The sequence below is a fragment of the Carlito syrichta genome, unplaced genomic scaffold (genome assembly GCF_000164805.1).
Source record: "Carlito syrichta isolate Samal-C Ts95f unplaced genomic scaffold, Tarsius_syrichta-2.0.1 Scaffold303068, whole genome shotgun sequence".
NCBI classification, from domain to species: domain Eukaryota; kingdom Metazoa; phylum Chordata; class Mammalia; order Primates; family Tarsiidae; genus Carlito; species Carlito syrichta.
The window spans coordinates 342,364-366,510 of record NW_007247164.1 but is presented as its reverse complement, the minus strand read 5'-3'; the positions used below and the strand labels follow the sequence as shown (position 1 = coordinate 366,510).

Sequence of the window (24,147 nt, the reverse complement as noted above, 5' to 3'; positions counted from 1 at the left end):
AAGGCTGAGGCGGAAGGATCGCCAGAGTACAGCAAGTCGAGGCTGCAGTGGCTGGGAGTGGCCACTGCACTCCAGTCTGGGTGACTGAGTGAGACTCCGACTCAAAAAAAAAAAGAAGAAAAAAAAGAATTTTAAAAAGAGAAATAAGTATATTTGTATGCTAAAAAAAAATGACCCAGTAACAAGAGAAAAAGTGATTATGGAAGGGGCAATTATGAGATTAAGGCCCTGACTTGGTGGGAGGCATGGGGCCTGTGCATGGGAGAAACATGATAACAGTTCTTAAGGCGTGTCTCCTGGAATAGCAACATCACCTGGAACTTGTTAGAAATGCAAACTATCAGGTTCTTCCTCAGACCTCTGGAACCAGAACTCTGGGGTGGGACCATGCAATCTGTGTTAACAAGCCCTCCCAGTGAAGAGGACACATACTCAAGCTTGGGAAGCACCATCACAGATGGCAACGGGAGGGAAACCAGTTTGGGAGAGGGCAGTGAAAGATGTTATTGTAAGTTCTTGGCTGATGTGTCAGTTTCGTCAGTGAAGCAGGAACTAAGTCACCAGTTTAAAGTGAAGGAGAAGGAGGGAGGTGCCTGGGAGAGCTGATGAAGGGAAAGAGATATGATCAGACTTCCATTTACACAAACATTTGTTGAACTTTTGCTAAGTAAAGGGAGAAGATCCTATACCGTCAAGTTAAAAAAAGTTCCTGCCTTGATGAAGGCTTACAGAATACTGAGGGAGATACATGTCTTTAACTGAACAACAGTCCTTTAAATATGCAAAGTTCTCAAAGTTTTCTTTGAAATGGTTAGATATACTCAATTCCTTTCACGATTACTTACGTGGCATGGTTTCCCCAGGCCCCTCATCCTTCTTGGTGCTTGTTAGATGGTCAACATTACCCTGAAACCAGTGTGCCCAGAAATGGATACAGTATCCCAAACATAACCTATCAGAAGTTAATGCCAAGAATCAAATATTTTATCTCATATTACATAAACTGCTATGAAGACAGGTCTCCTCAAGTCTCCACTGCTTAAAATATATAAATTATAAAACAGATGCCTATGGTAAAAAGTTCGACCAGTATTGAATGATATGAAGTTAAACAGTTTAAATAAACTTCATGCCTCAGAAGTTTATCATTTAGTTTCCTTCCAGAAATTTTCTATGTACATAATGTGTAGTTATGCTATCCATACACCAACACAACCTGCACACTAACTTTATGTATTTTTTTTTTTTTTGAGTTCGAGTCTCACTCTGTTGCCCAGACTGGAGTGCAGTGGCCGCTCCCGGCCACCGCAGCCTCACACTGCTAGGCTCCAGTGATCCTTCTGCCTCAGCCTTCCAAGTAGCTGTAGAGGTGCGCGCTACCATGCCCGGCTAATTTTTTGATTTATTGTAGAGATGAGGTCTTGCCAAGTTGCCCAGGCGTGGGTCTCGAACCAGCGGGCTCAGGCAATTCACTCACCTTGGCCTCCCAAAGTGCGGGATTACAGGCTGAGCCCGGCTGTATTTTTTATTTTCATTTTTATCGTGGGCATTTTCCCATGCTGATGCCTAGAGTAAAGATATATCTGCTCTTTTTGACAACTGCACATTATTTATTTGAATTGATGTCCCTTAGTTTATTTAGACCACCCCACACCACTGAAATTTTAGCCATTCCCAAGTGTTTGCCTATAAAAAACAATTCCAGGATGTACTTAGGTTAAACTCCAAAATATTTTTAGGTATCAATTGTAAACTCTGTTGTTCTAGCCTTTTCAACCTTTTTGGTTAACACTCTGCACATAAATGATTCAGGCTGTCATTCTCAAAACCATGAAAATACCAAACACAAGAGCAGATTATAATGCCCATAACAATTTCTTTAAGTAGATATTAATCAACAAAGGGTTAAGTAACCAAGTTAGAGCTTTCTCATTATGCTCACCATCCACTGGAGAAATTTCAAAATGCTCCAATCTGACCAAGGTGTTCACTTAGTATAGTAGCTTAAAAACAAACAAAACAGCAAAAAACATAGTGCAGTACCCTAGAAGTGAGAGGCATTCCAGGAAGCATTCTTCAGCAATATCCTCAAGCGTAATATATGACAAAAATTATACTGGCTTTGTATAAGGAGTGAATGATTGGGAACAAAGAAAACAAGAGTATACTTCATTCATCTAATGAGGTTGGGGAACAAAGAAAACAAGAGTATACTCCATTCATCTGAAAAGTCTGAAAATGAGGTTGCTAGAAAAGGCTATTTGACCAAGAAAAATACTTCTGCAAGTTGGAGAGAACTGGACTTTCTGAAGGCAGCAAGAAAAATGCCCACATTTCTGCCTTGACTTTTAAGGTGTCGTCCGTATATTATATTGTAGTGACAACAATCACAGGTTACAGAGCTGGAGAACTCTAGATTCTGGTCCATCAGGGTCTCCATGGATCTCGAATGGATCACCCGAGTTGAAACTGCCACATCAGGGAATCCAAAAGTCATAATCACATATGACCCAAATGCGCTCAATATTCATGCTGGAAGGTAACAGGTTTGTTTGTTTAACTTTAAACAGACCTTTTAATGACTGGGGTGTGGTTTACGACTTAAAGGTTTAATGGTCTAGGCCACAGGGACAGAAGTGGAGAGCTCAGTAGGCCATCCTGAAACTGGCCTATTATTTACAACTAGCTACTTAATGTTTTGAAGTCAGTCTTATGGACACAAACACATTGACTTTACAAACTCTCTAAACAAATGGCTTATATCCTGACCCTAATGCATCCTGTAATAGACTACAGTGAAAAGAAAATAATTCTGAGGAAAAATGATCTCCCCATGATAGAAAACTAAAGTATTACTATAAAATCAAAAATGAAAACTGGAGAGTAAAAAAGCAAACTTCTACATTTTTTATTTTATTTAAAAAATCACCAGCTATGTAAAATAATTCATAAACTCATAAAAAGTAGAAATAAAGTCAAACATTAATTTAAAAATATCTGATACCACAGTGTGCGCATTTCATTTTTTAAATAGTTTAACTTTTAGATTACCTCAGCATTAAACACATAACTCTTCTCAGAAAGCTGTTGCCAACACTATTACTGTTCTGACTAAAAAGAAACAAATGATCCTCTCTCCCTCTCTCTCTCTCTTTTTTTTTTTTGGTAGACTAAAGATGTAACTCCCTTAAAGCACACTCACCTTAAGATATAACCAATCTTAACTTTTGCTTCATTACCAGGAACAGTGTTTTCAAGAACTGGATCTTTCTAAGTCCAATTTAATTTTTACAACAACTTTACTATCTGATTATATTCACTGTAGAAAAATGTGAAGATACAGAAGGATTCAAAGAAAATAAAAAGTATCCAGAATCTCTCTCCTAATACATAACACAATGAGGAGGGACTCAAAACTCCCCTGGAATTTATTTATAAAAAACTGCGTATTTATTCTTACATGTTTAAACTTCAGTCACCTTCAAAGCACTCTCCGTTTGATGCAACATCTATCGAGATGCTTTTTCCACGGCTAAAAACAGTTTTTGAACTTTTCAATTTTGATGTCTTTTAGTGCTTCTGCTGATTTTTGTTTCGCCTCTTCCATATTGGCAAAACATTTTGCTTTGAGGAATTTTTCATCCAGGGAAACAAGAAAAGTCTCTTGGGTAGAGATCAGGTGAATAGGTAGGGTGGGGACTCAGCACAGTGTGGGCAGGTGTGCTTGTAAATCACACCCATAATAAAATGGGCAAATGTGTTGAAAGAATCTCAAAAACGACAACAACAACAACAAAATCACCGACTGCTGCCTTTCACAATACTAGCTGGTAGTTGGGGTAGCCTGTACTACCAGAGGTCTCCAGACCCCTCCCATTCAAAAAATAATTCCATTTCTTTGGGTGCCCCAAAAGAAATGGGGGCACCCAAATTCTTTCTAGTCTTTTTGTACATTTAGATAACATTTCAAAACATAACTAGTACGACAAAACACTTACAAATCCTGTGTTTCATTCCATGTCATAGAGCAAACATTTCTAAAAAACATTAAAATATTATGTGAAAAGGATCTTCAGTTGGCTGATTCACATCTAACTATAACTAAATCATAATTGACCTCCAATTGTTGACTATTCAGAGTATTTTAAATATGTTATTATAACTAACATTATTAAACATCCTTCTTTATATACAATGCTTTGAATCTGATAGTTTTTAGGGAGAAATCCTATGAGTACTCAGTACAAAGTATATATTTTTAAGCCTTTTGATGCATTTTTATCAAACTGCCCTCCCGAAATTTACAGTCACATCAATAAATAGTTAAGGAGTTCCAGTTCTTCCTTATATTTCTTGGCAACATAGGAGTCTGAATATATTACCGTTTATCCTTTATTGTTGCAAATTTAACAGGGGAGAAGAAAATGGTATCTTGGGTTCTTGCCTAAAAGACAGTACTTTTCACCACATGCTTACTGGTCGTTTGCTTTTCTTCTCTGTTTTGAAGAAGTCCGAGTCTTTTAGGAGTCTCTAATACACATGGTGTCTTGTTTTTCTTACCACATGTCCCCCTTGCTTTGCAGACAAGTTTTTTTTTCAAGTAAGCATCCCAAAATGATTGAAATTACAGTCTTCTCTTCTTCTGGGAAGTCATGCTATTTTAATGTCTTGGTAGTAAAACAGAAAACTGGGCCATATTCTGAAAAGAAGAAATTATAGACAGGCACAGATGACAAGCATTGTAGGCAGTGATGCTCACATGTAGGCGACATGCTAATTACTGGTCATTTCTGTGAAAAACCAGATTTTGATTTTATGGTTACAGTAAGGACTCATGAACCATACACTTTAAATAGTTTTCCAGACAATTTTCAAGTTCACTAGCAATATGTGAGACTTTAGGTACAAAAGTGAGTTAATAATGCTTTTCTCAGAGGCTTATACTGATAATCATTTATTTCCATCCACTTTTACATTCACTAGGGCACATCTTATATACCAAACCCCAGCCTGGATTATTGTTTATACAACCTCCATCCCTTACCCTTATCCCACTGCAAAATAATAATAATAAAATAAAATAAATTTGCATTTCAAAGTGCCTGCATTTCTAAACAAAATAGGATCATTATCATCACAAGATCCTATTCTGTAAACCAGGGCTTGACATACAGTGGGTGTTTATTAAGTGTTTCTGAAATAAATTAGTGAGTAAATGGAAGATACACATTTCAGTGCTTAGAGGACTGAAGATACTACTCCAGCATAAGGTATTATTTGTATGATGTTCCTGAATGCTACAAAATAGAGAACATGATTCTTAATGTTGTCCAGAGCAGCAATTCATTTTCTCTCTCTAGGTCATATATCCCCCTTTGAAAATCTGATACCTGATGAAAGGTGCATATACTAAGCATCTCTAAAAATGTATGCAAACTAAAACATACAATTTTACACACCATTTCAGAAACCTCAGGAAAGGAAAGGAGAACACTTAATTTATACCATCCAAGCATTTTTACTGAAAAATTAAAAATAATAAATTGATTGCTTGCGAAATTATCTTCAAGTTTAAAAGACTATGGTCAAAGTGGGAGCAGCTGGGAGAAGACCAAAAAAATAATATAAAACAAACTTCTGGGACATCTTGTTGGCAACTTTGGCTTAGCAATGGCAAAAGTATGAGTCAAATTTCCAGAAAACCAACACTGGTTTGTTACACAAGCTAAGGCTGTACTGCTTGCTCCATTGCATTAAGCTCATTACTCTCAGTTCAATGTAACTGTTTTTAAAGTGAAACCAAAAAGCCACCTGTTTGTAGTTTAAGAGGACATTCCCTAATTCTAAGTATCATTTCTCTTTTCTTCATAATTATAAGGGCTTCCTGTGTCTGAATCATGATAAAACAGTTCATGGGGGAAAGGGGTTAATCATTTCTGCATTAAATAACAATCACCTCCTAGGTATACAGTGTTCAATCAAACCAACAGATGTGTTTCCTGTAGGAAGACAGACTACAAATTCCAACATTCCTGACTTTGCCAGTCCTAAAGATTAAGAGAACCTTTGCGACAGTGATGTGCTATAGCCTGCTTGTACCAGTTTGCAAGAGACAACTGTGTATCACTTCCCAACTTAGCAGTGGTTTCATTTTAATATCTTGAAATTGGCCATGCTGGAGCATATATACCACGCAAATCAGCAATAATTAGAGCTCCTAGGTTGTAATTCAGGTAGGTTTTTACTAATCTTGCAAATCCTTTCTCAACTACTGTCATAAGACCCCAAGATCTCAAGACATGTTCTTCTTTGGATACAAGAGGAATGCAATATCATCAATTTAAAGCAACTCCTTTTTTTTTGATTAATCAAAAAAAAAAAAAAAAAAACAAACCACAAAATAGCTAAATAAAAAATCATGTACCTCGGAGTTTAGCCTTCAGTTAAATGGTATTCTGGGAATTAACACCAGAGTTGGAAAGCTACCAATTGGTGTTTATCATTAACTACTGTCTAATTTGTCATTAATCTTAAGCAGGCACCATTTTTGTAATGCTCTAAGAGTTTTGGCTTTAATGGCTTGCCAATACTCTGCATGGGTTTGCTGAAGACAAAATAGCTTTGTCAACAACACAAGCCATACGCAGAGAAAGCACTATCAATCTTCTGAAGCAAGACTAAATACTACAGAGCAGGAGAATGTGAAGAATCTGATACACTAGATAATAAAACTCTCCTCACCCCAACTTCTCATGACCCTGCATTACCAGCCAGAAAATATGACTACTCAATTTCACAAGTGGTTGATATAATAGCAAATGGCATGAAAACTTGTTGAAAACATCCAGGCTAGCATAAAATACATAGAAGACAGATCTAGGGTGAAATACAAATAGGTGAAGTCAGCGAAAGGTCTATGTGTTTAGATGACTGAGGACTCTTACCTTCAAGTTATGAAGGGTTTCTGACCATTCCATGGACCCTATCTGAGGTATGGTTGTGAGGAGTAAACTTTTGGCTTTATTGGCATTTTCTTTTAGGGTCTTTAAGACCCGGTCCACTGAAACCTATAAAAACAACAACACAGAAAGTTACCAGAATTTAAAATTACACTGCTGAGAGTGGTATGTCTGGCTTCCAAGCAGGAACCTTCATGGCATCAGTGATAAAAGAAAATTAAATATGAGCAATGTTGAAAAAGGCCACATGATTTTTATTCAGAAGTATGCCCAGTACCACCCCGTAGAAAAGGGAGACAAGCACAAGACTAGGTCAAATCTCCATGGTCTCTTTGGGTAGAAGACAGGTCAGGTCATTGGATTCGCTCACACAGAAGCCAGTAAGAACAAAGGCATTACTTGGGGAGAGGATATGCTGATGGAGTACTTAGAAAATCCCAAGAAGTACATCCCTTGAACAAAAATGATCTTTGCAGCATTAAGAAGAAGGTAGAAAGAGAGGATTTGACAGCTTATGTAAAAAAAACTACTAATGAGTAAGATTAATAATTGACCACTACATTATTTATGAAAAAACAGAAATGTCTCATAACATTTTTTTATATACACCATAAGTTAATTGATCTCATACACTAGAATTCAGAACATGAGTGGCTGACAATATTTTTGTTGGACAGTCCTGATTTAACTAAGACTGGCCTGTCAGGTTAAGTGAAAATGATTGGTTTTTAAAAATTTGAATAGTAATTTCAATTTAGTAAATGCTAGTACTGTTTTCCCCTTCTAAAGAAAAGACTGAACTTAATAATTCAACTTTTCATAAAGGTGAATGTCATCATAAAATCTATCAGAGATTGGTTTTATATTTAGATTTATGTAATTGGTTATAGGAATATCTTTAAATACTGAGAACTGTCTCAAAACAAAGCAAGATCCACCTTGTTTTGTGTTCATTAGCCTGTTCAAGGCAAGGGCTGAGGACAAAGTAGCAGTGTCTATCTTATATTTTTAGTCTTAACCATGTTGATTAGAATTCCCCATATCTAAAAATGTTGACTTTTACTTACTGAAATGCATTTTATTATGGTTTATGTGTTAACACCAAATAAGGAATATTTAACACTTCTCAAAAAAAAAATACCACTGCTTTTCACAAAACACTTTCCTGAATTCCAACCTTGCTATTGTCTGAATGTTTGTGTCCTCCCAAAATTCATCTGTTAAACCCTAATCCTCAATATAGCATACTTGGAGGTGAGGCACCTGGGTGGCAATTAGGCCATGAACACAAAGCCCTCATGAAGGGGATCAATGCCCTTATAAAAGAGGCCCCAGAAAGATCCTTTATCCCTTTACCATGTGAGGGTCCAGTGAGAAGATGGCTGTCTCTGAGGAAATGGGCCCTCACGGACCAGACATTGAATCTGCCAGTGCCTTGAACTTGGACTTTCCAGCCTCCAGAACCGTGAGCCATAAACTTCTGTTTAAATGCTCTCCATGCTACGGCATTTTGCTATAGCAGCCTGAACAGACTGAGACAAACTTGAACTGTGAAGTCTAGTTACTCCAAACTCAGTGCCCTGAACTCAATTTCTAAGGCAAAGGTTTTGGAGAAACCTAATGAACCTCCGAAAAGCACTAACAGATTTCAAAGTGGTATCTGAGAAAATATCTCTGATGTAAAATTGATGGGTATGGTCTAGTAGAATGGATTCTGGTCTTAAAGCTTTTGCTACGTTGGGCAACCAAACAGAAGTCCATTTCTTTTTCAAAAGATATTCTAGCTAATCAAAAAAATTATGGAATGAAAGCATCATCATTTGTATGGCTCCCAATCAATTAAGGGATTGGCTGCCAATATCATAAACCAATCAACCAACCAAACAAAAACCAAAAAAACTCCTCAAACAAACCACCCATTATGTGTATCCAGACAGGAAAACAAAACACTACTTATGACACCTGAATCTGATCAAATCTCTAGATCTAGTTACCAATTTACAGAAAATACAGAGGACAGAGAAACCCGTTAAACTACTCTGAGAAGATTTCAGGAATTCAGACCGTGGGAAACTCAACAGGACAAATGACCTGGTTCTTTCACAGAAAACTTGCAAGAAAAAAAGAATTTATGGTATTTAATTTAAATTTTGGCTGGATATATTAAAGAATTATTGTTGGAGTATGATAATGCGGTTATGTTAGAAAACTTCTGAAATGTTTATGGATATATTTACGGATGGGAATATAGATAAAATGGCCATAAATTGATATCATGATGGCAGAAGCTGGATGTGGGCTTCATGGAAGCTCATGCTATTGTCTACTTTTGTATACAATTAAAAATGCTTCATAAGGGAAAGCTGAAAAAAGTTGTGAATATAAAACTGAGAGAGTACTTGTCATGTTTTACTATGCTTAGAAAAAAATCCAGCATTCAGGGACACAACAATTATCCCTTTCTATTTCCTTAACTATCCCTTTCTATTTCCTTAACTATAAAGTCCAGATCCCTTCCACAAACACAGAGATGTGTGTAGAAAAAAAATTAATGAGCACTGCAGCAAAGAGGAGTTTCTAGTACTATGGGAACAACAAAGCAGTAACCAGTTGGGTATCTGCCAGGTACATGTCAAGGGTGCGTTTTAAGCTGAGTCTTCCAATGCAGTGATGTGAAGCATCCAAGAGAATTACCTTTTATTTACTAATTTCCCTCACTTTTCCTGGACTGATATTTCTATATAGACTCTGTCCTCTCTTATCTTTGTTTCAGCTGTTGGGCTGCACCCAAAACATTCCTACTGAGCTTCTTGCAATAAACTCTCTGTTCAAGATCTAGCTCAAATCTCAAAAGTTACCTTCTTTTATGCTTTTCTCCAATACTATTCACTCCCCACCCTTATCTTCATCACAGCTACCATCTGACGGCCATCCTCCTGTGAGCTAGCACCATACTAGTTGTTCTACCTCTATCAATTGGTTTAATTCTCCCAGTAATTCTGCAAGGTCAGAATAATAATAATACATCCTCCACTGCTTACCCCAAACCCTAGCTTCATTCTAAAGAAGAGCAGACAGGCTAAGGAACTTGCTTAGCACCAAAAGTAGATGGAACATCTAGAACTCAAAGGTGGATTCAGGTAACTCCAAAGGCTTCGTGACACGCCAGGTTGCACATTTCGTTTAAAGCACAATGACATAGTTGGCTGAGATGACACCATCTTTATCTGTGCCTTCCTGTGGCATTTAACATCATCTGTCTTCAAGCACTACTACTTATACAGAGTTTAGTTTCTCTGCTTTTAGATGAAGTAGTTCTGACTGCCTGCTTTCCAAAGTTCATATGGCCTGCTTAAAAAAAAAATCACAGTTGGTTCTGCAAAGGAAGAGACATGTGTTACTAGACTGAACCACAGGCAGGAAGCAATCTGCTCTCAGGGAGTGGCAGGGGCTGCAGTTTTCTATTAATTGGAAACAGCTTCTTGACATCATGAGGCTGAGTTGTTCCTAAGGTTACCAAAGTTGCCAAATCAGTTATTAAGTTGTGACTTAAGGTCAGAATTTACAATTTTTTTTTAACATAAAAGGTATTCTAGAACTTAGCAACAGCTTATTACACTGAGGAGTCATGATAAGACACTCATGAAAACAAGGAACCAGTGTTCACCTATGACCCAAAATACCATACACATGGATAGACAGGGAGCAAGAAAATCTAATTCTGTTTTATATGAAATTGGATGGTGAGACAAGAAACTCTTTGAGATGGTGGTAAGGGCCTCTTGGGAGATGTCACTTCCCCTAAATGTGCTCAGAACAGTCACTCCTGTATTTCTTCCTTGCAAAATTCTTTGACTGTGGTTTGTCCCTTCCTCTATTTTAAAATGAGATTAATGACAGGACAGATGATTTAGTTTCTTCAAGCAACCCAAGGAATGAAAAGGGGTGGAGGGGAATATTAGGTTAAAAGACTTAAGAGGCTCATAATTAAAATAAAATGCTTGGATTAAAAGGTATCCTGATTTGATCAAACTGTCAAGAATTATGAGACCAAGGGAAAATGCGAACAGTGGATATTTGATTAAGAAATTAGTGTCAATATTTTTGTATGATTATATTGCTGTGGTTATGTTTTTTTAAATTAAGAAAAGAGGTATTTTACAAAAATACTTCAAATGAAAGAAGGGGAGAGAAAATTAGATGGGGCATATATATGACAACACAACTGACCATGGTTGATAATTGTAAAAGCTGGGTAATGAATACCTGGGGCTCATTATATGAGGGGGGATACCTCCCAAATCAGAATTTACTTAGAAAAATTGTGTATTTCTCCTTCCCTGTTTAAACTCCAGTCACCTTCAAAGTGCTCTCTATTTGAGGCAATACATCTATCGAGATGCTTTTCTACTGTCAAGAGTTTTTGAATGTGTCAGTTTTGATGCCCTTTAGTGCTTCTGGCTGTTTTTTGTTTTACCTCTTCCACAGCAACAAAATGTTTTCCTTTGAGGACTTTTGTTCATCCAGGGAAACAAAAAAAGCAAGCCACTTGGAGCAAGATTGGTGAATAGGGAAGGTGGAGCATAGGGATCATGCCGCTTTTTGGTCCAGAACCGCTGAACGCCCACAACGGTGTGCTCACAAATCGCTCATCATGAAACAGGCAAACACGCTGAAAGAATCTTCAAAAAAAAAAAATTCACTGAAGCCAAATGCTGCCTCTCACAACAACCCTAGCTGCTACACTGATGCTGATGGGTACCCAGCGGGGGGAAGCCTATACAAGGGGCACCCCTCCAAAAAAAATAATTCCAGTGTTTTTGGGAGTTCCCCCTCGTACTCTCCTCTCTGCTTTCATAGATGTTTAACGTTTTCCACAATAAAAATACTTGCTTTGGAGGCCTGACCTCATTGTTCCAGTGTCTTCAAATTCCAGGCTGACCTTGCTGTTTCTCCTACCCAAAGCCCCTCCGTTGGCTTCCAATCTGTAACCCTTACACCTCAGTCTGTATGGCCCTGCTGTTCTGCATCCCTCTTCTCCCTCTCTCCTCTCCACTCAGTTTAGGCATGCCCTTCTTTCCCATCACATTTAAACCAAGAAGGCATCTCACACTTCAAATATTTTGTTCAGTCCGTTGGATAGGTGCTCCTGTACCTCACCATACTATATCTTTCTTACCATTAGCTTTCTTACATTGATTTGCTTTACCTCTGTCTCCCCAACTAGAATGTTGGCTCCTTAAGGACTTGTCTGTTTGCTGTCACATTCCTAGGTTGAACACAGTGATCCAGACATGGTAAGTTAAACAGATGGATATGAATATAGAGTTCTCTTACCAGGAAGGGGTAAGTAGTGGTTTTTTCCTCTTGAAAACTAATATAACAAACAGTAGGCACAGCAGAAAGAATTTACAAACAAAATTCACCTTCATCTTTAAATTCAGGCCCGTGTATCAATATGATTCCCAAGACATCTACATGCCTACACTATTGATCTTTGGATAAAAGTGTCTCTTCCCTATGAAGATCTTTGTTCTTACCTTCCAATGGAAACTACAAAAAAAAATATCTGATAACATGTAATAACAACTTTAAAACCTTGCAGAGTTGGGCACTGTGGCTCATGCCTGTAATCCTAGCTAGCACTTTGGGAGGCGGAGGCGAGAGGACTGCCTAAGTCCAGGGGTTCAAGACCAGCCTGGGCAACTTGACAAGACCTTGTCTCTACAATAAATCCAAAAAAAAATTAGCCAGGTGTGGTGGCATACGCCTGTGGTTCAGCTACTTGGAAGGCTGAGGTGGAAGAATCACCTGAGTCCAGTAGGTCAAGGCTGTGGTTGGCCATGAGCGTGCCACCGCACTCCAGCCTGGTTGACAGGGTGAGACTCTGACTCAAACAAACAAACAAAAACTTGTAGAAAAACATTTTCTGAAGCAAATACAATAGAATCAAGTTAAGCAACAGTTAAGACATTCTCCTAATGGCTCACGGCACCCAGAAACCCATATCATACAGGCTCAGAAGAAATCCCACTTACTGCTTCCTCGTGCTCCTTCCAGCAATCATAATCAGTTGCCATGGCAATACTTGCATAACAAATTCCAGCCTCCTTAGCAAGAACCACCTCTGGAACTGTGGTCATATTGATAACATCTGCCCCCCAGGTACGGAACATGAAGCTTTCTGCCCGGGAGCTAAAACGAGGTCCCTCGATTGTGACCATGGTCCCTTTTGAGTGACACCGAAGTCCGAGCTTCTTAGCAGTCTCTGTGAGGACCTAGAAAACAAAGAAACAGAAACTCAAAACATGCAAGTATATATATATATATGTATATATGTAAACCTCAAGATTTTATTTTCCCTGGATGTTTAACAAATTAATCAAGGAAGATTTTTCACTATAAATGCCTAGTGTCCGCCAGGCCCTTGGAGAGAACTTAGATCGCAGAAGGGTGTTTCCTAGATCCTTGCTCACTTATATAACCCTGTTTCCCAGATCCTTTGCACGTAAAAGCTTACAGCTACGAGAATACACACTCATCTTTTTCTGTGCAGCAGTTATTTGCTTACATGCCTTAATCTCATTTACTTCTTAACAAGTTTAAGAAACTAAGCTGGTTTGTGAGTACAGACTTGAGTCTGAGCCCTTAACCTCTCATTTTAAGTAAGCTAAGGTGCCTCTCATTACAGATTTTCTCAAACAGATGTGCTGATTTCTATTTCTAGCTCCTGAGAAGTTACTTCTCCTTGCTTTTTAAATTCAGAATCCAAAGACTTTTGTATAGTCTTTTTTGGTTAGAAAGCAGTTTGTCTTTTGCCTGTTGCCTTCCCAAGGACTTATGGTGAAAACCAAACGGGCTGTGACGATTTTTCTGTCCAGGGATAAACTTATCTTGGCATTCCTTTAATGGCAAGGCCAGGCATGGATTTTTAGAAACATTATTAAAAAAATTTGATCACTCTGTCCAATGTTTTAATTAATAATTCACATCTAATTTTCAGGTTATTAAACAGGCTTTCCAAGATTATGTAGGTCTGGACATAAATGCTAAAAGAAATCATCTAGTCACTACACAGGTGTTAAAATTATCTGAATCTGAATGACTAACAAGTTGAGGTACTATATTCTCTAAGTTAATTTATAAGGTAGACATCATGAGGCAGTTCACCTCTGACAATACTTCTGATCTTTTGAGTGATACCCGACTTTCAAACCTGGAATTATAAAAGTAGCAGCACATGTGGACCAAGTCATGGACTTTAAGTTGTGGTAGTCAATTTATTCCCTGAAAAGATTCCTTACTTTTTACCGTCATGGGCCCACCTGCCCACCTCCCAAATTCTGAGATTTTGCTATAATGTTGGAGAGAAGGCTGGGCAGCAATGCTCAAAGGCGGAAGACGTCAATATAGTCATTTAAAAATTATCAATAATAATAATAATTTAATTCATAAAAGCAGTTACTAGTCACTGGATAGTACATAACGGACAGGCACGCTTCCAAGTACTTTATAAGTACTAACTTTTACCCTCATACAATCCTATATGGTATAAAAGCTTACAGCTACGAGAACAAACACTCATCTTTTTCTATGCAGCAGGTATTTGCTTACATGCCTTAATCTCATTTACTTCTTAACAAGTTTAAGAAACTAAGCTGGTTTGTGAGTACGGACTTGAGTCTGAGCCCTTAACCTCTCAGGTTAAGTAAGCTAAGGTGCCTCTCATTATAGATTTTCTCAATCAGATGTGCTGAGTTCTATTTTCATTTTAGAAGTGGGATATTTTCATTTAGAAGTGGGATAACTGAAAACCAGAGACGTTAAATAATTTGTCCAATAATACACAGCTCCTACGTGAAGAGCAGAGATTTAGCCCCAAGTAATCTGGCTTCAGACTACAGAAACTTGGGTAATATGCTGTCCTATCCTAAATTATTCAAAAGGTATCCTAACAGCAAATCAAAACTGATTTAAAAAGGTAGGTTGCATCTTTGAGTGGCTCAGCTTACAAATGAAGGTGGCAGAGGTATTATTAGCAAAGGGAAATGAAACAATTCTTTATAAAACCTTTCATAAAAAACAAACTTGATGGGGGAAGAGGGACCAGCTGCCTAGCCAACTAATCTAATACTCAATGCCACCCCAAATCCCTTACGATTCATTCTGGTATATCTCGCAGAAAGAATACATACCTCTCTTGTTTTGGGACAAAATGGCTCGGCCATTGGAATATGGCACACTCCTCTGGCACAGGAATGACTTCCGTCATAGAAGGTCTGAGGTCTCATGGTGGTCCTACAAAATAAAGTGAAAAAAGTTTGTTATTAAAAAAAAAAAAAAAGCCAACTATTCATAGTCCAGGGGCTGGTTAATCAATTACCTAGGTCAACATCTTGGTCTTTACTCCAGAGCAATAGCTCTGGATAAGTTGAAGGCAACTGTTTAAAAAAGAAAAAAAAGCAGCTTCAGGATAGTATTTGGTTTTTCGGGTTGGTGGCTGCAACAGGGTAACCTCACTGGATTGTAGGTACAACTCAACTATGAGCCCGGGGGGGTCAGGTAAAAAACTTAAGTCAGGATGAAAATTTTTCGTCATCGCAGATGTAAAAACTTTATACAAGTGAACCCCACATATTCATCACCTAGATTCAACAATTTCTGAAATTTTGTCAAACTTGTTTCATCTGTTTAGCTTTTTCATGGTCAAAAATCCCAGGCTTAGACATAAACCAGATGCAATTTCCCCTGGTGTCTTAACAAAACAATTTCTTTTTTAAACAGTTAACTTTGTTAGTCTCAGGGTCCAAAGTACTTACCTTGCATTTAATTGTCATTTGTCTAAATTAGGATTAATTTCCCCCCATATTCCCACCTATATTTTTTCGGCTATTTGTCCAGGCCTACATTCAGGACTCTGTCTCTGCTGCCTCATTTACCTTATTGCCCTTTCGGCCATAATTAATTCTAAAGTCTCACAGTTCAAGTTGTTAGTGAAACAGTTTTGAAACCACAGAAGAAAGACTAAAATTAATCCAGCACTAAGTCACCTGGAAATTTCTTGCTAGAAGTTTACAGCCCAAGTCATTTTCTCTGTGCATTAAAGGAACTCACACAGGAACTCATGAGTAACACAGGAAGGAGAGTCTTCATCTTTCCTATAGAGGGGCCAGCTCGCAGGGAGTGGGCCTCTTCCATGTGTGGGAGAGTAGAGGCCGGCACTGAGAAATAGTTTCACTACTTCTGAGTTTCACTACTATATGTACATGCCAAACAGTGACACTAACTGGCACCAATGCCCCCTCGCTTAGATATGAGGCCTTTGCGCTCTGGAGGAATGAAAACCCTGTCCATGCTCCTCCCAACCCTCTGTCATGTGTGCCTAGGGGAAATGCTAAGTTAATGCCAAAGCAATTCCAGATGGGGTTGAAGAACAGGTCAAATGACTGTTCCAGCCTGTACAAACAGAGGCTTTTCTCTTTTTGAAAAACTGACCAATAAAATGGTACTATGTGCTTAATTCCAGTTCTGGCTTGGTTTCAGCCATCGATGAGTCAAGTAAACAGCAACATCCCACTTAAAAGTGTGATTATGAAAATAGCTCTCTAAAAGCCTCCAGTGCATATACCAACAAACATCCGTGCTGTAACATCCTCATCTTATCTACCTCTGCCCCGTCTATCCCCACTCCTTTGCCTTGTTACTCCTCTCCTTGCTTTGAAACTTTTTACCTTAAGACAGAACATTTCCATCAAGTTTTATGCTACATTATATACACAAGATACTTACTGAGTAGTCTTAATTCCCTCTCACTTGGAATGTTTTTACATTTCTCTCTCTTTTTTTTTCGAGGTACAGTCTCACTCACTCTGTCGCCCAGACTAGAGTGCAGTGACATGCTTCCGTCCACAGCAGCCTCGACCTAGTGATCCTTCTGCCTTAGCCTTCCAAGTAGCTGGAACTACAGGCACATGCCACCACACCCGGCTGTTATTTTTATCTTTTAATAAAGGTCCCTAGCTTTCAACAAAGCTCCTAGTTGTATGATTTATTGCAAATTGCCTTAAGTTTCTGATTCTCCATTTTCCAACCATAAAATATAGTATTCATCCATCTGTTTATAAGGGTGTAAGGAGTCAACCAAGGTGTCCAGGTAATGCACAGTAGCTCAGACGTGTGGTCCAGGCTAAAGACAGAATTAAAGGTCAGCACCATTTGGGTCCCTCAGAACACTCAACTTTAAGGGTGGCCCTGGGGAAGAAACGAGGGCTTCAAAACCAATGTTTCTGGGCTATATATACTATATCAAGATACTAAAATGGAAGGAGAAGATGAAAAACACCTCTTCAGCTGCCCACCTGTTTGTGGTGTTCTGCATCACTAACGTAAGGGTCAACACATGCAGTGAAACGTTTAATGACCTCAACTAAAATCCCTATGAACAGTAACACACCTGTACAGCATAAAATGACGAGGCACTGTTACTGGTGAACACAATTCTGACCACGATGGGGTTTCCAACCACAGCTAAGAGGGAATGACACCCACCAAAAGAAATTCTAGAGAGAAATGTATATAACTTTCATAGCACCTGTCCTCTTTGTGAAGGTCTCTATCAGAAAAATCAGAGCTTTTTTTTTTTTTTTTGAGTTGGAGTCTCACTCTGTCACCCAGACTGGAGTGCAGTGGCCGCTGCAGCCTCGACCTGCTGGGTTTTGGTGATCCTTCTGCCTTAGCCTTCCAAGTAGCCGGAACTACAGGCGCGCGCTGCCATGCCCGGCTAATTTTTAATTTATTGTAGAGATGAGGTCTCGCCAAGGTGGCCAGATGGGTCTCGAACCCACGGCAATCCACTCACTTTGGCATCCCAAAGCGTGGGATTACAGACTGAGCCACCGAGTCCGGCCAAATTAGAGCTTTTATAATTTAGCAAGAACCTGGAATAAACTTGTCGGTCATGTACCACAAAGTGGGGACTGTTACCCAATTCAGCTTGCCAGTTCACTTCCAATTTCCAGGCAATACGGATTTTCACTCTCACACTGAGTTTTCTAAGTGACATGAAGAAAATACAGGAAATGAAACCTTTGTTCCTGCATTTGACTCTTATCATTGAATGATAATTTGGTCTTGAGCAAATTTACTTAACACCCTCGCCCCCAAGTTATTTCTGCATAAGGTATTAACAACAACTCCACTGCTACGTCTGAAGGTTTGTGTCTCCCCTAAATTTCTAGGTTGAAATCCTAACCTCCAACAGGTGATGATATTAGAAAGAGGAGCCTTTTGGAGGTGACAAGGCAGAGTCCTCATGATTGGGATTAATGCCCTTATAAATGAAACCCCATACTGGGAATTTACCTGGGAGAACTCACATCATTCTATAAAAAGATACCTGCACACGCATGTTTATCGCAGCATTGTTCACAGTAGCAAGAACATGGAACCAATTGTGCTGCCCATCAAAAGAGAACTGGATAAAAAAATTGGTACATATACACAATGGAATATTACGCAGTCATAAAGAAGGACCAAAATCATGAACTTCACAGCAACTTGGATGGATTTAGAGGCTAAAATATGGAGTGATCTTTCACAGAAACAAAGAACCAAGTATCACATGTTCCCACTCATAAGCAGACCTTGAACATCATAATACTATAAGAAAGGGATTGGCAGTAGTGGGAAACTGCTGGGGAGGGTGGGGGTGGACACACCTCATCAACAAGGGTACCTGCATAATGAACATTTGTATACCTAACCCTGAATTGTACCCCATATCTTTAAAATAAAATAAAAAAATTAAAAACAAAAGAGACCCCAGAGAATTGGCCTGTTCCTTCTACCACGTGAGGATACAGCAGGAAGGCACCATTTATGAGAAAGCAAGCCCTCACCAGACATCAAATCGGCTGGCAACTTTTCTTGGACGTCCTTGTCTGCAGAACTGTGAGAGAGAAATTTCTGTTGTTTAGAAGCTACCTAGCGTATGGTATTCTGTCATATCAATCTGAAAAGACTAAGACATGCACTGATACCCTTGTTTACATATAAAACAAAGCTGCAAAAATCCAGTGGCTACATCCCAGTAGACCGTGAAACAATGACATCTCCATTTTATACGTCAAACAGTGCTGCCTCCAAAGATGTCCACATGCTTGACCCTGGAACTTATGAATACGTTACCTTATATGACAAAGAGGAACTCAGGTAGCAAATGGAATTAAGGTTGTTAACAAGCAGATCTTAAGATGGAAAGATTTTTTTGGATAAACCAGGAGGCCATAATATATTCACATGGATTCTCACATGTAGAAGTGGGAAGTAGAAGAATCAATGTTGGAGTGATAAGAGGTGAAAAGGACTCAATCTGCCATGGCTGGCTCTGAAGATGGATAAAGGCCATAAGCCAAGGAATGTAGGTGGCAAAGGGCAAGAAACAGATTCTCCCCCAAGCCTCAGGAAGGGAAGGGAATGCAGCCCTGTAACACCTTTTTTTTTTTTTTTAAGTTCATGGAGACCCATCATAGACAATCTACAGGACGTAAAGATAATAAATTTATGTTTAAGCCACTAAGTTTGTGATAACTTGTTATAGCAGCAATAGGAAGCTAATACACATGCTTATGTGGTTTGAGATATGGTTAATCCAGCAATAGTTTATGGTTTCTATAGTAACAAAAAACTGGTGCCAAAGATCTGTCCCCACTCTTGTCTCAAGAAGTAAAGCCTTTTAGCTAGGCAAGGAGGTGAATTTTAGCTTGAGATCCAAATGAAAAATACAGACTTTGGGAACTGAATGGTCTGGCTTTACCACTCACTAGCAGTGTGCCTCTGGGAAAGTAATTCTCATATCTCCGCACCTCAGTTAGCTCCCTCATGTTTAAAACGGGAATGATTCCACATACCCTTCAAGGTACACGTAAGAACTGAACGAGACAACGTGAAGCAAGTACTTGGCACCAGTCACCACCGATTATGAAAAATCTGTTTCTGTACATCTCTTCTGCCCACCTCAAAATATAACATTTTGATGGGCCACAAGTCAAGAGCATCCAACAAATTGCCTGAGGTGGTCAAGCAGAAATATGTGCTAAGGAAAGTTAGTGCACAACAAATAAAAACTGCTGATGGTAGAGTGAAGGAGACAAAACTATGCTAGGTGAAATTAGTTCAAGACGGCCAAGGAGAGAACACTGGGCATTTTCAGACACAGAGAGGGAGAAACCCCCAGAGAAAAACTGACTGGTAGATTGTTTCTTGAACCAGGACACTTAAATCGGCTTCACGATAACCATTTGTTAATGTTTTTCTTTTGAGGAAATGCAGAGTTGCAACGTGAGGGCAAACACCTGTCTTCTAGCAGAAGCAATCATGTACCTCTGAGAAGGCTTTGAAACATGTGTGTCCACAACAAGCCCCAGCCTGCAGGAACATGAGTCATTTTACTGGCAGAGCAGAAGAGGTTGCTCATAAGGAAGGTTGTTGGGGGAAGAGATTCTACCTGCGTCACTTAAAAGATATCCAAAAGTCTCAAATAGTAACATGCATGGACGGTGACAAGATAGAGGAAACTTTAATACACACAGACTAAGAAATAAAACAAATCTGTCCTATTAACAAAAAGGAAGTGAAAAATTATTAATCTGGACCAATTCTCTCACTGCTCTGATCTCATGAGTGCCCGCAACTGCTTATGCTGCCATAGCAAAGGAGAAAAACCAATGTAAGTTTATATCCTAATAAGGTGATCCCACTCAATCAACAGGTTAGAGTTTTCCCTTCCTATTTTCCATTATTTTTCATGAGGTCTTGTTAGCATGCTAAGCAGTGCATGAAAATAAAAAAAATTTCCTGGCACTGACACAGGTGTTGATAATAATCTCTATGGGCCTCAGTATTCTCACCTGTAAAAGGGAATGATAGGGTATATGGGAGCCGTCTCCTCAAGTTGTGATAATTAACAGTGTCAGAAACATAGTAAAGGTCTAAGTTTCCTCATCTATAAACTGGGGAAGTGATTGCTGTATGCAATAAATGTGATTTACTGGCTGTGGCATATAGTAGGAATGTAAAAATTGGTAGCCTAGCATTTTTAATAACAGAATATATTGGGTGAAGGTAATAACAGAAGTGGGTTATGGAACTGAGCAGAAGAATGAACTTCATACAGGGGAGTAGCTGACCCCACTTCAAGGACAGAAAGATGGCAAAGATGCGGATGCAAGGAATAGGTGAAGAGGGGGTGAAGGAAGATGGTGAGTTTATGCCTAACAACTTCTGCTTTCTCTACAAAGTTAGAGGTGACATTCTCAGCTCAGAGTGAGGGAAACAGGCAGGAATCTGTAAGAACAGGAAGGGTTAAATTTACCTGCTTACAGGAACAGGAGAAAGCTAAGCAAAGGTTTCCTGAGTAATTCTTTACCATACCACTCTATTTCTAGTCATTGAGAGGTGGAAAGAGACTGATAATCAGAGCATTTCCCCATGTTAGGGCCCAGTGCTTGACACTATGACAGCATGGGGGAAGCCCAAGCAGGGGTGTGTCTGGGAGAAGGAAATAAACGGACATAACTGATCCCTCAGCACAGTGTTTTTTCAGTGGGACTTTCCTAATGAGTAAGAATGCAACACAAAAGCATACTTAAAACTCTCCCAGTTTTTCCAGCTAGAAAATAAGTTGAAGAAGAAAGAATGTGAAGAGGGAGGATACCAGAACTTTTAGTAATCAATCCACCACCCTCGCATTTAACGGATAAGGACACAAAGTGACAATGAAATTTGAGAGCAGGGCCAGGAAAAAATCTTGGATGCCCTCACTTCTAAGCTGGGCTTCTTTTATTGCATTCTTCAAGTAGAACCTAATCACGAGTCTTATGTACAATAGGCCAACACATTCACCACATTTGACATAAATTACGTGGCACTAGGACCCACACCCTGCTTCCTTTAACATTCTTCTATTTAGTCACATTTTTTCTCATGTAAAAAAAAAAAAATCCTTATTTGCAAAACATTCCTGATGAAGGCCACTATTAAAAAGCAAGAAATCTCTTCCTCCTTGCTGATGTGTTTGCTAGTTCACCTTGAGATTCAAAGGGGACCCCCAAAAAACCAGGTCTTTTTTTTTTCTTTGTAGTACACTGGGAATTTGTTCCTCTAGATCAAAGAGTTAACCAAAGCTTTTATTTAGAAATTTTGAGAAGGCTGCATCACAATTTGTGGAAGTAATGTCCCAAGTTGTGGCAAACAGGTGACTGGCTATTCCACCATGACAATGCCTCTGCCCACACTGCACTGAGTGTTCAGCAGTTTTTGACCAAAAACAGCATGACCTCCACGTCCCACCCTCTTTATTCACCAGATCTTCCCCCTGAGCGACATTTTTTTGTTTCCCCAGATGAAAAAAAGTCCAGAAAGGAAAATGTTTTGCCAATATGGAAGAGGTGAAACCAAAATTGGCAGAAGCAATAAAAGACATCAAAATTGGAGAGTTCAAAACCTGTTTTAAGCAGCAGAAAAAGCATCTTGATAGGTGCATTGCATCAGAGAGTAATTTGAAGGTGACTGAAGGTGAAACATGCAAGAGTAAACACACAATTTTTAGAAAATAAATTTCATTTTCTTGGCAACCCCCCCCATATTTCTGAGTGGCAGCAGTTAAATAGGTCACACTAATCTATTCTTAAAAAAAAAAAACACTTAATATGGGCATCATTCCAAACAGTTTACAGATCTAGTTGTTCCTTTTTTGCATGCATAATAAATATGGTAGATTGAATTCTTATGATAACCAGAATTCATGGCATAGAGGAGGGAAGTCAAGCATAGACGATGCTGAAATTGCATGGTACCACAGTAGTTTGGGGTGAAAGAAAAGCCATTATCATCAGTTCTCGCATCCAGATAACAAATGTGGAGAAGTTTCTAACAATAACTAGGCTAGAAAATGGAGGGCCCGTGGGCCACAGGGAAAATAGGAAGAGACAACAAGATGCCTCTCGCTTTGAAAATAATCAGCTCGTGGGGAAGCAGTCTTGCTTTGCTCCAATGGCAAAAATCTTGATAAAAGCAGTCTTGGGTGTCACTTTATTAAGCATTGTTGAGGTCAAGCTTTAAAAGTGGGGTGGGTGTGGGAAGTAGGAGAGTCATGCCTTTCTGTAGCTGCAAGGCTAATACATAAAAAGAAAACAAAGGCCAAGCAATGCATTGTCATGCTTCTAAATTTCTCCAACTCATCTTAGAATTTGACTAGGTTGACACAGGTCCCTTGCCAAGCCAAAGGCAGGAAGGAGGTATAAATAGCGTACACATCACCGATCCCGCTAGGTTCAAAAGAGGAAGCTGTTATCTTTAAAGCCCTTTGTAGAAAAAATAGTTGCCACCAGGAAAGGAGATAACCATAGAACCAATCAGCAAGTGAGGGCACAGACAGCTCTCTTAACTGCTCCCTGAACAGCAGCAAATAGATACAGAAGACGGGAAGATGCCAGGATAAAAACAGATGTAAAGCCCAGAGGAGAAACAGTCTAAAAAGTCTGTGAGGTCGGGATGATGGTGGTTGAGCCAGTGGGACTACGTGAGTCCCGGTGTGAGTGAGTGAGTGAGCGGATGGAAAATTTTGCGTATGTGCTGGTGAGTGAGTGGGCATGTGAGAGGCTGACTGAGAGGGGGCTAGGGAGCTAGTAGCCAGTGCTCTCCTGATGCAGTGGCTGGCACTGCAGCTGCCTGGCTTGGACCTTAGCGATTCCCAGGACTCAGAAACTGAGCAACATTTTTTAATTTTTATTTTTCATCAGCAAAACCCCCCGTGGAAAGAAAGTGTTGGGAGAGACTGACTAAGTGGGGGCTCGTGAGCAAGTGGCCAGGGCTCTGGAGCAACAGTTGGTGTTGCAATTTCTCTGCTTGGTCTCTGGCTCTTCCAAGGTCGCAGAAGCCAAGCACCATTTCTTTTAAATGGACAAAAGTTTTCCTGTGATGAAGCGGTGGGGAGAGACTACCGCCCCAGGCTCTACCTCACCACAGCAGCAGGAGAGTCTGCTGGCTTGGCTCCTGGCTTTTTGCATCACCACTTCAGTGCCTGGCCGGGTACTGGCAGCAGGGGATGCGGAGGGAGCCCAGAAGTAGAGCAGCACTGAAGAGGACAAGAGAGGCACCCCGCCACCATCTTTTTTTTTTTTTTTTTTTG

The 24,147-nt window shown here is 39.4% G+C and overlaps 1 protein-coding gene and 1 pseudogene across 1 annotated transcript in view; one reads left to right on the top strand and one right to left on the bottom strand.

Annotated features, from left to right (window-relative positions):
• Window positions 1-3,747: 3,747 nt before the first annotated feature.
• LOC103259940 (S-methyl-5'-thioadenosine phosphorylase) overlaps window positions 3,748-24,147 on the bottom strand; it is a 44,010-nt gene continuing 23,610 nt past the window's right edge. The window contains exons 6-9 of the mRNA XM_021712101.1: window positions 15,155-15,257; window positions 12,998-13,237; window positions 6,945-7,067; window positions 3,748-4,699 (exon numbers count right to left, since the gene is read on the bottom strand). Coding sequence (XP_021567776.1) covers window positions 4,661-4,699; window positions 6,945-7,067; window positions 12,998-13,237; window positions 15,155-15,257 — 505 coding nt within the window. The 3' untranslated portion in view covers window positions 3,748-4,660. The remainder of the gene's footprint in view (window positions 4,700-6,944; window positions 7,068-12,997; window positions 13,238-15,154; window positions 15,258-24,147) is intronic.
• LOC110595590 lies at window positions 7,183-7,499 on the top strand (annotated as a pseudogene).